The sequence below is a fragment of the Chrysochloris asiatica genome, unplaced genomic scaffold (assembly GCF_000296735.1).
Source record: "Chrysochloris asiatica unplaced genomic scaffold, ChrAsi1.0 scaffold00052, whole genome shotgun sequence".
NCBI lineage: Eukaryota > Metazoa > Chordata > Mammalia > Afrosoricida > Chrysochloridae > Chrysochloris > Chrysochloris asiatica.
This window is the reverse complement of record NW_006408570.1, coordinates 6,551,759-6,566,794: the sequence shown is the minus strand read 5'-3', so window position 1 is coordinate 6,566,794 and position 15,036 is coordinate 6,551,759. Positions and strand designations below refer to the sequence as shown.

At 41.1% G+C, this 15,036-nt stretch overlaps 1 protein-coding gene across 1 annotated transcript in view; it reads left to right on the top strand.

Annotated features, from left to right (window-relative positions):
• ARHGAP25 (Rho GTPase activating protein 25) overlaps nt 1-15,036 on the top strand; it is a 66,381-nt gene that overhangs the window by 27,220 nt on the left and 24,125 nt on the right. The window contains 1 exon segment of the mRNA XM_006862937.1: nt 12,285-12,492. Coding sequence (XP_006862999.1) covers nt 12,285-12,492 — 208 coding nt within the window.

The window sequence follows — 15,036 nt, the reverse complement described above, 5'->3', positions numbered from 1 at the left end:
CTTGGCAGAACTTGGCCAACACCAGTGTCTGTGCTGACGTGGTCTCACCTTTCTGTGGGTGCTCATGATGGGGCACTTTCTGCTTTCGGTCTGGGAACTAGAGATAAACAAAGTAGAGGTGAAGTGGCACAGGCTGGCATTAAAGGCCTCTGTGTAAGAAGCGCCAAGAATGCCCACCCCATAGACCCTTCCCTTGAGATCTGATGATGCCTGAAATTTTACCAGGACAATTTTATCCCACTGACTTTAAACAAAAGGTATTAAAACGTTGGCGATAGAATCATGGGACAAACAAGTATGACCTTGGACAAATTGCTTAATCTGAGTCTCAGTTTTCTCACCTGAAAAATGGGAACAGTACACAGGGTTCTTATGAGTGCTAGATACAATACCACATGTGAATGTTTCTAAGGCAGTTCCTGACACAGAATTAACTAAATTAGTTAAACGTAAATAATTAGATGTGTTAATAATTGCATTTATTGAATTATATATAATGATTAAAATTAATTAAAATGTTAAGGTGGAATTTCTACTAAGGTGGAATTGCTACAGCTCCATAAGGAGCTGTGGTAGCGTAGTGATTACGAATCGGGCTGCAAACCTTAGGGTCAGCGGTTCGAAACTACCAGCTGCTCCATGGGAGAAAGATGAGGCTTTCTACTCCGGTAAAGATTTACACCCTCGGAAACCCTGTACAGGGTCGCTATGGGTCAGAACTGACTCGACGGCACTTAACAACAACAACAACAACTGGTGACTGGCCCAAAGTGATGATCGCTTCTGAATGAATGAATATGTTGATTAAACCCTTTCCTGCCAGCAGAGGGTAGAATGATCAGAAGGATTGGGCTTTACCTTGGAAGAAATGGCACAGAAGTAGGAGCCTGGGTTGCCTCTTGATGTTTTGGGGAAGGTGTATATATGGTTTTTGAGTACCTCCTACACCACTGTGTGTGGACTTCTACATTGCCTCCAGTCCCTAGGTTCCTTGGGATTTCTCTCTTCATCTTTTTCCCATACATTGCCTTTTTCAGGATTCAAGAGTAGTAATGAGGAATCAGAAATCAGAGTTAGGTAGAATTTAGGATGGACTCTTGGCAGTTCCTGGGATGTTTTAGATGCTGAGCTCATATGTAATCTGAGATGAAGAGAGTGACAAAGCCAGACCCATATGAACTAAAAAACTAAGGATGCTCTTTCTTTCATGTCAGAGGGGGCGCTGTTCATCTTCATGTCACTAGATCTTTGGGTGTTGTTGATGTGGCTCTTAAGTGAGTATTTCAACTGACTTCCAGGCTAAAAAGGTAAAGCTCAGAGTCTTCATCATATAGGTGATATTCAGAGCCACGAGATGATCAGAAAGTATGTGCAAATGGGGAAATGAAACCCTGGGACACTCCAGCAATTAGAAACCGAGAGAAAAGATGGACTCGACACAGGCTGACTAGGAGAAGTCAGTGAGATGACTGGAGAACAAGAGAGAGTAGTATAGCAAAAGCCATGTGAAAAAGGATCTCAATAAGGAGGGAGTGACTTTGCTGTGTCCTATGCTGCCTATAAGGAGCTCTGGTAGCGTAGTGGTTACGAATCGGGCTGCGAACCAGAAGACCAGCAGTTCGAAACTACCAGCTGCTCTGCGGGAGAAAGATGAGGCGATCTGCTCCCGTAAAGATGTACAGCCTTGGAAACCCTATTCAGGGTCACTATGGGTCGAAACCAACTCGACGGCATTTAACAACAACAACAACAATGCTGCCTATAGAGGAGTTAAGATAAAGACTGAGAAGTTGGTCCATGCTTCAGTGGTCCTTGCCTTTCATGTGCATACCCAGATTTGATTCCAACTGATGCACCTCACATACAGCCATCTCCTGTCTGTCAGTGGAGGTTTGTGTGTTGCAATGGTGTTGAATCGGTTTCAGTGAAGCTTCCAAATTAAGACAGACTAGAAAGAAAAGCCTGGTGATCTCTTCAGAAAATTAGTCAATGAAAACCCTATGATCACAACAGTCCAATCCACAATCAATCATGGGGATGATGAAGGACTGGCAGCATTTTTTTCTAATGTGCACGTGGTCTCCATGAGTTGGGGGCCAACTCCAGGCTAGCTAATAACAATAACACATTAAAATATGTAAAGGACATAGATCTCCTTGACAAAGAGTATATTTGGAGGAGGACAGGGAAGACAGAGTGCATTGAAGAGAGACTGGGTGGAGAATAAAAACCACCCAAGACAGCAGGTGGTAACAACTCTTCTGAGGATAAGTCCATCATGTACCAGGCACTGTGCCAGGGGATCAAAATAGATGATGAGCCAGACGGGCTGTCTGCTTTTAAGAAGACCACATTAAAGAGAGATGTTTAGAAGGTCATCATAAACTCCCATAAGAAGTGATAAATTAGAGGCAAATACAGGGAGCCCTTCACTTTATGAGCACTGAGCAGTACCAAATTCTACCTTGACTATAGGACACCTGAACTCAGGCTTTAAAGAAGATAGGGTTTCCCAAGTGTTAAGTAGGAAGAAGGGCATTAGCTTGTGTGTTTTCAGGAACGAAGGTCTTGCTCCATTCTTCCTGATTTCTAGCTACCGTAGAGCCTGGCCAGTGGCAGATACTCAGTCTATATTTGAAGAATGATTTTGTGACTTTCAGTAGAAATAATCTGCAAGAAATAAGAGTTGTAAAAGAAACCACTATAATAGTTTAGACAGTAGGAAAAAGATCTATGGTCATGGTCTATGTATAGGTTATGTATATAGAAGAGAACAGATTTAAAGAGTATTCAGACTGTGCTGGTGTATTTGGAAGAAAGGAGAGGTGTTGTGGGTAATTCCAAGGCTCACAAGTTTGCTAGTTGAGCTAGATGAGTACAGTTATCTTGTATTAGTGGTTTTGTGTTTTCAGTACCTAGCACAGGGTCTAGTGTTTGACTGATGGACAGGCTGAATGCTACTGCCCACAAGGAAGGCTGCAGGAGAAGTAGTGATTTGGTGGAAGGGTAAGGGTGAAATTGAACGTGCATGTGAAGAGAATTGGTGGGTTCACTTTCCAGTCCAGATACACCTTATGTACAGTCACCATCTGTTAGTGGAGGTTTACATGTTGCTGGACTTAAGGTAATATGTATTCTTCTAGATCAATACATAAGTATGAATATATATGTATGTATGTATGTATGTGGAGTCCTGGTGTGGCACTGCAGAATAATGTGCTGTACTACAAGGTCAGTTAGAGTTTCAAGGTCGGTGGTTCAGACCTGCCAGCTGCTCTTTGGAAACCCTAAACAGAGTTGTTATGAGTTGGAACCAACTAGATGGTATGTAACAACAACAACATACACATTTATATATGTATGTATATGTACACACACATGTACATATATATGTATATATGAACACACATTCACACATATGTACACATCCACTACTCATCTGTCAGTTTGTCATTCTGTGATAGCTTGTGTGTTGCTGGGATGCTTGAAGCTATGCCACCAGTATTTTCAATATGAGCAAGGTCACCTAGGTTGGGCAGGTTTCAGCAGAGTTTTCATACTAAGAATAAGAAGGAGAGGTGGACCATTCTGAATGATTAGCCACTGGAAACCTTATGAATAGTAACAGAACATTGTCAACTATAGTGCTGGAAGATAAGCCCCTCAGGTTGGAAGGCACTCAAAATCCTTAAAGTAGAGTTGAACTTAATGACATGAATGGAGCAAAGCTTTTACCACCTTCATTTGCTGATACAGCACAACTCAAAATGGGAAGAAACAGCTGCAAAAATCCATTAATAATCAGAATATGGAATGTACAAAGGATGAGGCTAGGAAAATTGGAAACCGTCAAAAAATGAAATGGAGCACATAAAGAATGGCATGCTAGGCATTAATGAGCTGAAATGAACTGGTATTGGCCATTTTGAATCAGACAATCATAAGATTTACCATGCCAGAAATGTCACATTGAAGAGGAATGCTGTCATATTCATTGTAAAAATCAGCATTTCAAGATCCATCCTGAAGTATAATGCTGTCTGTAACAGGATAATATCCATATGCCTACAAGGAAGACCAGTTAATACAATTATTAACCAAATTTAGGCACCAACTGCTAAAGCCAGTGATAATGAAATTGAAAAATTCTACTAATTCTTCAGTATAAAACTTAGCAAGTATGCATCAAATGCTCAGTAATTACTGGTGATTCAAATGGGAAAGTTGGAAACAAAAAGGAAGGATCTGTAGTTGGGAAATATGGCCTTGGTTGTAGAAAGATGGTGAGATAACATAATAGAATTTTGCAAGACTAACAACTTATTCATTGCAAATACCTTTTTTAAATAACATAAAAGGCAACTATACACATGCATGTCACCAAATGGAATACACAGGTATTAAATTGACTACATCTGTGGGGAGAAACAATAGAGAAGCTCAATATCATCAGTCCAAACAAGGCCAGGGGCAGACTGTAGAAAGACCATCAATTGCTCATGTGCAAGTTTAGGCTGAGGCTGGAGAAAATGAAAATAAGTTCATGAGAGTCAAAGTAGGACCTTGAATATATCCCACTTGAATTTAGAGATCATCTCAAGAGCAGATTTGATGCATTGAACACTAATAACTAAAGAGCAGAAGTGTTCTGGGATGACATCAAGGACCTCATACAGCAGTAAAGCGAAAGGTTATTAAAAAGACGGGAAAGAAAGAAAATCCAAAAATGTCGGAAGACACTCTGAAACTTGCTCTAAATAAGCTAAAACAACGGGAATAAGCTAAAACAATGGGAAGAAATGAGGAAGTAAAAGAACTGAACAAAAAATCTCAAAGTGCTTGCTTCTAAATCACTTGCAAGATATAACGGATACCATTGGCACCTCTGAAATGGAACTCACAATCAAAAACACTCTCTTCTCTGTGCACATCATTGCCATATGTTTGGGATGTCTTTCCCTATTATGGTCCAGTGGACTCTTGAAGTTGTTTTAGCTAATCTGAAAGACATTTGTTTCTCTCTTTGTGGTGTCCTTTACCAAGATCCCTTGTCTTAATTATCTAGCGCTGCTATAACAGAAATACCACAAGTGGACGGCGTTAACAAGCAGAGCCTTATTTTCTCACAATTTAGGAAGCTTGATGTCTGACTTCAGTGCTGACTCTAGGGGAAGGCCTTCTCTCTCTGTTGGCCCTGGAGGAAGGTCCTTGTCTGTTTGAACTTCTGCTTCTAGGTGATCTTCATGTGGGTTGGCATCTGACTTCCCCATCTCTGTTTGCTTGTTTAGTATCTCTCTCTCTCTTTTCTTAGCAAGTATACAAAAAATGTAGTTTATTATTAGCAAGTATACAATGTAAAAATAGTTATCAAAACATTAAAATACATACATAGATATGTATGTATACATTTCATTTGACATGAAGTCAGCACATTTTAAAAAAACTTTTTGTTGTGAATTGAGTGAATGTTTACAGACAAGATCATCAGTGTTACATTCAACAAATCATACATTTGCTTCATCTCAATGATTGCAAACCCCTCCATGGAACGACAGTTATCCACTTCCCCTGTGTGACTCCTACTTCCATTCCACCCACCTTCCTATCCCTTCTCACCTTTGTCCTTAGGTACATGTTGCCCCTTTGATTTTGAATGGTTGACCATCCTATCATTCATAGCAGCATACCTTATGTACAACAACATACAACAACTTACTAGTGTTGTGGTCCCCCCTTTATTCCTATCTATTGCTTGGCTGAAATTTTTGCCTTAAGGGTGAGCTTCTTTTAGACCTGAAGGGTCTCTATCTTGCGAATAAGCCCATTAAAAAAAAATTCTGCCACTCTGTCTGGTGCCTTCTAATGTGATCTCTTTTAGAGTTGTTGGGGTGGTAGCTGGGCACCATCTCGTTCTTCTGGTCTTAGAGTCATGGAGACTAATGTTTATGTGTCCTATTAGTCTATTGGGCTAATTGATTCCAAGCATCTTTAACTCTCAACACTCTTCTTTCTTTCATACATGGAGAGACCAATAGTTGCACCTTAGATGGCCATTCATGAACTTTTCAGTAGTTACTCACCAAAGTAGGATGTAGAACATTGTCTTTTTGGACTATGTTTTGTCAATTGACCATGGTGTCCCCTGCCACTATGGTACTGAGCCCCTAGACTCAGCTACTCATTGTTTTAGTATACATATATTCCACTCTTCCTCCCATATCCATTCAGCATGTTTCTCTGTTCATGTATCTACCCACAGAATACTGTTGCTCCAAGGTTGTACATATATCACTATTTACATCTACACCTTTTAGCATTTGTACACCTCCCTGTGTCTCCACCTGTCTTCATCATCCTCTGCCAATCTCCATCTTCTTGTATATTACCCTTCACCTTCTTGTATATTGCCCTTCCAATCACCAAGTTAACATGTGTCTACCCTTGCCTCCGACCCCTGGCAACCATTAAAGAGTGTTTCTTTTTTCTCTTTCAAACTCTTATATACTTGTGGAATAGATAGATAGATAGATAGATAGATAGATAGATAGATAGATAGATAGATAGATACACAAGCACACATGCACACACAAAACTTAGTCAAAAATTATCCACACTTTGGTTATACTAAAACTCTTGTCCATGTGCATGGCTGATAACAACATTGAGTGTGCATATGAAATGATTTTTTCGAATAGACCAGTGAGAGTGGATTATGTGGCAAATCATTTGCAAGTCAGCTGTGTCTCTGCCTATGAAATAATCCACTACAGACTTGGGTTTTGAAAAGTTTGTGTGAGATGGGTACCAAAACAACTCATGGAAAAGCATAAACAAAAGCATTTGATCATCTGCAAACAAAATTTGTTCCAAAACTCTAAAGAAGGTAAATATTTCTCTAAAAAAAAATCATTACTTTCCAAGTTTTCGATTTTACTCTGTGTTAGTTTTCATAGGTCATGGTTTTCTAAAAATGTGTTCATTTGTTTCCTAGATTTTCAAATTCGTTGGAGTACAACTCTGTATAGTTTTCTGTTATCCTTTATTTCCATCAGTTCTATTGTAACATCACCCATCTTATATCTATATTTATTTGTTTCTTCTCACTTTTTATTTTGTTAGATTTTCCAATAGCTTGTCAATTTTATTAATCCTTTCAAAGTACCAACTTCTTGTTTTGTTAATTCTTTTTATTGTTTTTCTGTTTTCTAATTCATTATTTCTGCTCTAATCTTTATTAACTCTTCTTCTGGTGACTGTAGACTTACTTTGCTGGTGTTTTTATTTTTTTCTAATTGTTGGAGATGACTTCATGGGTTAATTTGGGATTTTTCTCCTTTTTGGATGTGTGCATTTCTTGTTGTAAATGCCCTCTCAGCACTGTTTTTGCTGTGTACCAAAGACTTTGGTATGTTGTGCTTTTGTTTTCATTTGCTTCAAGGAATTTTTTTTAATTCAGTTTTGTATTTCTTCAATTACTCAGTAGCTCTTAAGAAGTGTGTTATTTGGGTTCCATGTATTTTTTTTTTTTTTTTTACTTGTTGTCCCTGTTGTTGATTTTATAGCATTGTGATCTGTGAGTATTTTGATGTTTTTTTTAATTTATTGAGACTTGTTTATAGCTTAACACATGGTCTATTCCGGAGAACGTTCCATGTGCACTGGAAAAGAATGTGTATGTATTGTGCTGTTGTTGGGTTGATTGCTGTGTACACATCTATGAGGTCAGGTCGATTGCTTGTGCTGTTTTTCCTAAGCCTTTGTTGAGTTTCGTTTTGGTTGTTCTGTCCTTTTTCGAAAGTGCTGTGTTAACATAGCCTACTATTTTTGCAAAGTTGTCTTTTTCTTTCTTCAATTCTATTAGAGTTTAAATTATGTATTTTGGTGCTCTTTTGTTGGGATCATAGATATTTATTATGGTTATGTCCTTTTGTTCAATTGACCCTTTGATTGTGAGATAAAGTCCTTGTTTGTATCTTATACTGGCTTTTGCCTTAAAGTTTATTTGATCAGATATTAATATTGCCACTCCTGCTCATTTTTCATTGCCATTAGCTTGATGTATTTTTTTCTATCCTTTCATGTTTGCCTTTAGGTGAACCCATTCTCCTAGTCCATCTGAGTGATTTACCCCCTCGACCCTGGCAAGCCTCATTACGCTGTCCCTTGGGCATGGCAGTGCTGGTCCTTCAGCTTTGGGTGGTGGCTCTACCTTCCAGACACTCAAGCATGGCAGCCTCACACTCTAGAATCAAACTGGTGAAGAGCTGACTCTAAGAAGCCATGCCTCCACCCCACAATTTGAAATGAATCTAACCCTGCTTCCCTTGCTCCTTCAGTTTTTCTGATCTCTGAGCTGCTTTCTTTTCTTACATCTGTGGGAGGAAAACAGATGTAGCTCCTTTGATCTATTTCCTTCTGTATAGGAAGCTGTTGTTGTTATTTAGTGCTGTGGAGTCAGTTTTGACTCATAGCCACCCCTGTATAGGGTTTCCTAAGAGCAGCTGGTGGGTCTGAACTGCAGACCTTGTGGTTCGCGGTTCAGTGCTGATCCTACAGTGCCATACCAAGTTAGATATCCAAATTCGGAGTGCCAGCTGTAGTTGTTGGCTCTGGAGGAAGGTTCTTACCTATTTGAACTCTGCTTCTGGGAGATCTTCATGTGGCTTGGCATTCTCAGTTCCCCCATATCTGCTTCCTTCTGTTATCTCTTTTATATCTCAAAAGATATTGACACAAATGGAACAAAACTCAAAATTATAAAAAAGATTGGTTTTACTGGTCAGAAAGAGGCTGGAGAAACCCAAGACTATGGTTCTTACCCACCCTTCAGGTCTGAAATGGAACTTACCCTCATGGTCCAGTTTTCAACCATGCGGTGGATAGGTATATGGGAGTGCAACAATGCTAATGAAATATGTTCACCATAGAATGGTCAACCATTCGAGATCAAAAGGGTAACATTTATGTGGAGACAAGGCTCAGAGGGGTTGGGAAGGAGGGTGGAATGGAAAAGGAACCACAGAGAGGAAGTGGGAAAACTATTGTTGCACGGAAGAGATTACAATCATTGAGAAGAGACAAAGTATATGATTTGTTGGATATAAAACTGACGATCTGCTCTATAAATCTTCACTTAATTCACAATAAAAAGTTACAAGAAGAAAAAAAAAAAAACATATTGACTCAAGAAAACCCTCCACTAATCTGATCTTGTTAACATAATAAAGACAGCCCTTTCCCAAATGGGATTATAACCACAGGCTTAGAAGTTAGAATTTACAGTAGATATTTTGGGGGGACACAATTCAATCCATCACATCTCTCAAAGAGGATTTTACAAATGGCATGTGGCCTATGATTTAAGTAAAATAATTTCAATCTTATCTTTCCAATTTGGTGAGGCAAAAAGCCTATCCAGCTCCTTTCAGAGACAAACAGATAAAGTTCTTGACATTCTCTAACTGATTTGTGTGGTATTTTCATTTTGTACCTCAATGGCAAACTATTGAAGCAGGAATAAGGTCTTACACTTTCTTTGTTTAGTCCATTCCACATGTCCTGCTGCTGGCCCATGGCAGGTCACTCAATACACATAGCTTAAATTAGAATCCAGAGTCCTGGTGTGGCACTGTGGGTTTATGCACTGGACTGCAAGGTCAGCTGTTCACACTCACCAGCTGCTCCTCAAAAACCCTATCCAGGGTCACTATGAGTTGGTACCAATATGACAGCATTTGACAATAACAAATTGGAATCCACTTCTCAAGAGATTCATGTTTTTCTTGATTTCTACGAGTCAGAATTGACTTGGTGGCCACTAACAACAACAGGAAGTAAGAGAAATGGGGGCAGTGGTGGGTCAGTGCTGGAATTCTCACCATCCATGTGAGAGACCCCGGTTCAATTCCCAGCCAGTGTACCTCATACACTGCCACCATCTGTCTGTCAGTAGAGTCTTACATGTTGCTATGATGCAGAACAGATTTCAGGAGAGCTTCCAGATTAAGATGGAGGAGGCAGAAAGGTCTGGTTGGTGATCTACTTCCCAAAATTAGCCATTGAGAACCCTACGGATCACAAGGATTCAACTCATAATTGCTTGCAGGCAGTAGTTCTTTCCTTTGTGCATAGGGTCCCCATGAATCAGGAGTCAGGGCCACAGAAAGTAATGAGAACAGAAAGAAATGAAATGAAGACAAATAGAATTCCAGAAGATAGGAAGGGAGAAAAGAACAGACTAGAGAACAAAAAGGGGTGCTTTGGAACTATTAGGGTGGGAAAACAGCAAGAACTCAAGTTGGAAAGGTAAGTGGCACCAGACTGAATGGTAACCTAAGGATCCTTTAGACCCAGTTTTCAACCTTTAGCCACAGAAATATCTAATTATTCAAAGTCTTATTGAAATACACTAAGTATAACAGTCAACAGCCCAGCAGATCTGGTTGAAAGTAGGGAGTCTTATAGGCCATCTGCTCGGTAACTCCTCTATCCATCCAAGTGCTCTTATCTCCCAGCACTTTGTCTGACAAGTAGGGGAGATCGTAGGGAGTCCTCAGGACTTTGAGGGACAATTTGAAAAACACTCCTGAAGCATTGGGGCAAGAAATTATGGCTGTTAAAACAGAGGGGAGGTTTTTGGTTAGATCAGGGGATAAGAAAATGTAAGTAGTAGGAAGGGCTCGAGAGAAGAGAGCGCAGCGGTGACCAGGGAGAGATGATGTCAGCCTGATGTTGGGAGTGGATTCAAGACCTTGTTAAAACTTTTGACAGATGGAGCCCACGTTAATAAGGGGACCAGAGAGAGATAGAGACCCAAACTAAGACAGTTGTTGTTGAGTTGATTCCAAACCATGGTGACCCCACATGTGCTCCTTGAAGCTTTTCCAGGCTGTGACTTTTTTAGAAGCAGATAGCCAAACCTTTCTTCTGAGGCTCCTCTTGGTGGATGGGTTCAAATCACCAACCTTTTGGTTAGTAGCTGAGCGCTTAAGTGCTTCTGCCACAGGGAAGCATGCATGGGGGAATCCAAAGAGCTCTGAGAACTGCCTCAGAGCAGTACTGATGACAAGGGGGAGCCTCAGGAAGGCCATACCTTGTGTCCTGAACCTGCAGGCCACAGGGGCTGGCTGGGAGAATGAGTAGTCAACTACTGTCCTCTGATTTCTAAACCAGCCTTGTTGTACTGTTGGGGCAGGGAAATCTTAGAGCCAAGTGCTAACCCTGCTAGGGTGGAGCAGGTCTACACATACCTTGCTGCAGGCAGTGTAATTTGCAAAACTATTTTTTTAAAGCAATTTGCATGCCATCAAGTCATAAAAAATGTTCAAGTCAGTCTACCCAGTAACTCTACAAATAGGAATTTGCCCTAAGGAGGTAGTTCAAAAGAATGAAAACCCTATGCACCTCCATCAACATGTTAGTTAATTAAATTGATGAAACAATTCATTTGAAAACCGATGTACTATACAACTATGCACCATCTGGGAGCTCTGCTAGGCAAAGGAACATGTTCACATGTCTATAATAGTCAAACATAATCAACAACCTAAATTATTTTAAATGCTGCAGTGGCTTGAATGTAGTTTGAGACATCCAGGTGATAGACTATTGTGCTTTAGTGCCGTCTGAAGCAAGTAGAATTCAAACAGCTGCTGTGCAAACTCATTTTCTCTTGCGTTTACTGCCTAGGCTTGAATTCTGTGTCCTTGGCAAAGTCGTTGCTGCCTCTAAGGTCTCAAGTGAATGGTAGACATAGCGCTTAATCCATTGTTGTCTATATTAAAAGAGAAAAGAGATGCAATGTGTTTAGGACAATGCCTAGCATGTGACAAGTACTCTGAGACTCTGGGTGGTATAAACAGTTAACTTGTCAACTACTAACCAAGAGGTTGGTATTTCTAGTCAACCAAGAAGTACCTCTACTTGCAAATCATCAGCCATGGAAAGCCCTATGGGGCACAGTTTTATTCAGATACATATGAGGATGCCATGAATCAGAACTGACCATACAGCAACTGGGTTTTTTGGGGGGACAAGTTCTCAAGCAACATGAACTATTACTTTAACTATGTAAAAATTTGATCAGCTGACAAAGCCTAAAAGAGACTGACCCAAACTTATAGCCCCAGGAAATATTATAGGTGATTTGCCTCCCATATCTTACTGGCTGTCATTACATAAAAGCCTTCAAGGGTATAGGTGTTGGAGAAAATAAGCTAACAGTCAAAGCACTTTGACCTGTTAGCGGTCAGAATGTCACGCTGGTCTGTGATTTATTTTTCCAGTGGTGTTTGGTCAGCGCTTGGATGAGACTGTTGCTTATGAACAGAAATTCGGTCCCCACCTCGTGCCCATCCTGGTGGAGACGTGTGTGGAGTTCATCCTGGAGCATGGCCTGAATGAAGAGGGCATCTTCCGCCTGCCTGGCCAGGACAACCTGGTAAAGCAGCTGAGAGATGCTTTTGATGCAGGGGAGCGGCCCTCCTTTTCCAGGTATGCTGTCTTTCCTTGCAATTCCCCGCCCCCATCCCCCCACTCATCTCTGCTCTGCTTGCCTGAGAGGACTCCTCCTGGTTGAACTATGGGGTTTGAGCAGACATTTCCAAGAGCCCTGCCTTACAACTGAGCTCTTTGTTTAACTTGTAATTCAAAATTTGGGAGCCTGGAGTACAGTTAGGAGTGTGTTGACATTTTATGTGAGAAATGATGTGGACCAGATTCAAGAGAATGTAGAATATAAGGAAACGGGAGAAAGATGAGGCTTAGCCTAATGTTCACACATGGAGACAGGTAAGGAACAGCACGGCTGAACTGGCTGAACAAACCTGAGTCTATGCTGGAGAATGCCCAGTAATTAGAACCAAGGGCTCCAATAGTCTTACTCAGATTTCCACAAGGGGCCAGAACCAGGATTCCTCATTAGTTTGGCAGACCACAAGCCAACAAACCAAACCATTTGTCATCAAGTCAGTTCCAATTCATTGCCAAATCCATATGTGCCCAAATAAAACTGTACTCTATGTGATCTTCAGAAGCTTGCCAGGCCTTTCTTCTGCGGCACCCCTGGGTGGAGTAAAATCACCAATCTTTTGGTGAACAGTCAGGTGCTTAATCATTTGCACCCCACTTCCTTCTGAGCCCTTTTTAGGGGAGCTTGTACTGAAGTCTTGGCAGTGTGGGGGACTCCCAAGTCTCCTCTGTGCTCTGTGGTGCACAGCAATACAGTACCATTCTCTCCTACTCCACCCCTCCAGTCACCCAACAGAAGTTTTCTTCTCTGCCATGCTCAGTGAACACAGTGCCTCATCCCAGCAGGGCACAGCCCCGCTGAAGGCACAGTATTCAGCCCAGGTTGCCTGCTTGTACTTGTTTTGCTGGTACAAGAATGATGCTGTTTCCAAACAAGCAGCACATAAACCTGAATTCTATCCCGGTCCCAAAGGTTGAAGTTACTTACCCAAGAGCTTACTTAGAACTGAAGATTGGGGCTGATTCTGGGATAATTGTAAAAACCTAAGTGTAGTGTTTATGTGCACAGTCTCCTTCATGGTCCTCTCCTCTCCTCCCACTCTAAGCACCATTGTGGCTCATTCTTCCTCCCAATGATCTCTGAGCTCCATCACCTGCCCTCCATTCCTTCAATCACCATCTTCATTTGGCCCACCACACTCCTGACCAGGCATGCCATGGGCTCCTTTATCAAGAGTATTGTATTTTAACAGGGGTCTGCTAGAGGAACAATGGGTGGAATTGTTTCTGGAACAACAGCAGGTTATGGGCACTACATTCTAGGGCCTTTCAGTAGTGGAGTCCTGGTGTGTCGCTGTGGGTTAATGCACCAGAACACAAAGCCATTTGAACTGCAAGGTCAGTGGTTCAAGCTCACCAGTGGCTCCTCGGAAACGCTATACAGGGTCACTATGGGTTAGAAGTGACTTGACAGCACTTAATAACAACAACATAAATCACATTTCACTATTAGGAATCTGCTCATTTATGCCCAACTCCTTTATATATTTGATGTGTTTCTGTTTTTATTTAGTTTTGAGTTGATTGAAAGATACAGGTTGTTGCTAAGCAATGTAAACAGTAAGCCACAATGACTAGAGGTGATGACTTCAGCTGCCAAATAACTACCCTAGACTTTGGCCAAAAACCAAATCCACTGCCATCGGGTCGATTCTGACTCATAGCAGCCTTATATAGATTTTCTAGGACTAAATTGTTATGGAAGAAGACTCCCTCATCTTTTTCTTATCTTGCCCTGGTTAATTTGTGGGTGGAAAAGGTTTTCTTAACCTGAGACCAGTGCTCAGAGGAGACCTCGTCCTGATATTTCCAAATATAGCTTAGTAACACAGACAAAAAGCAGTCACACATCCAAAATTCAGTCTTGTAGACCCTAGGCTCAGCCCTGGGAAGACCCTGAAAAACTCCTGTAAACTCTACTTGTCAGTTTTAGGAGTGACTGGTGGATGGGTTTGAACTGTTACTTTCCCCATAGTGCTACCAAGGGAGGATTCATCAGAGTCTTTGGTTCCTCTGAGATCTTTTGGGCAGAAAGGAAGAAGGTCTCCACATGTTTTCATGACAATTCCTCCCCTAAAACTGAAGACTAGAGTTTACATATCTACAAATAGGAAGGGTCCCTGTAGTTCTTCAGGATCCTCCAAGGGGTGACTTGAGAGGACAGATCTGGGTTTTGGATGTGTGATTGCTCCTCATTTGATTCTTGCTACTTAGCTACACTTGGAAATATCAGGAGCACAGGTCTCCTCTGATCATGTGTCTCAGTTAAGAAAACCTTCTTTTCCACCCACAGATTTACTTACCAGGCCAAGGTCTCCCACAGACTATTGCCCTGGACCTGGCTTGTAGAGCCAGCCAATTTTGTCTTTGCTGCCTGACTTTCTATTTCTGTGCCCTTTGTGATGTAATTCAAATGTCTAATATTCCACTGGAGTTGAGAGTTAGTAAATTAATTTCACACACATTTTCTGACTTGATCTTCAAAACAAAGCTTCAAAACATTACCAT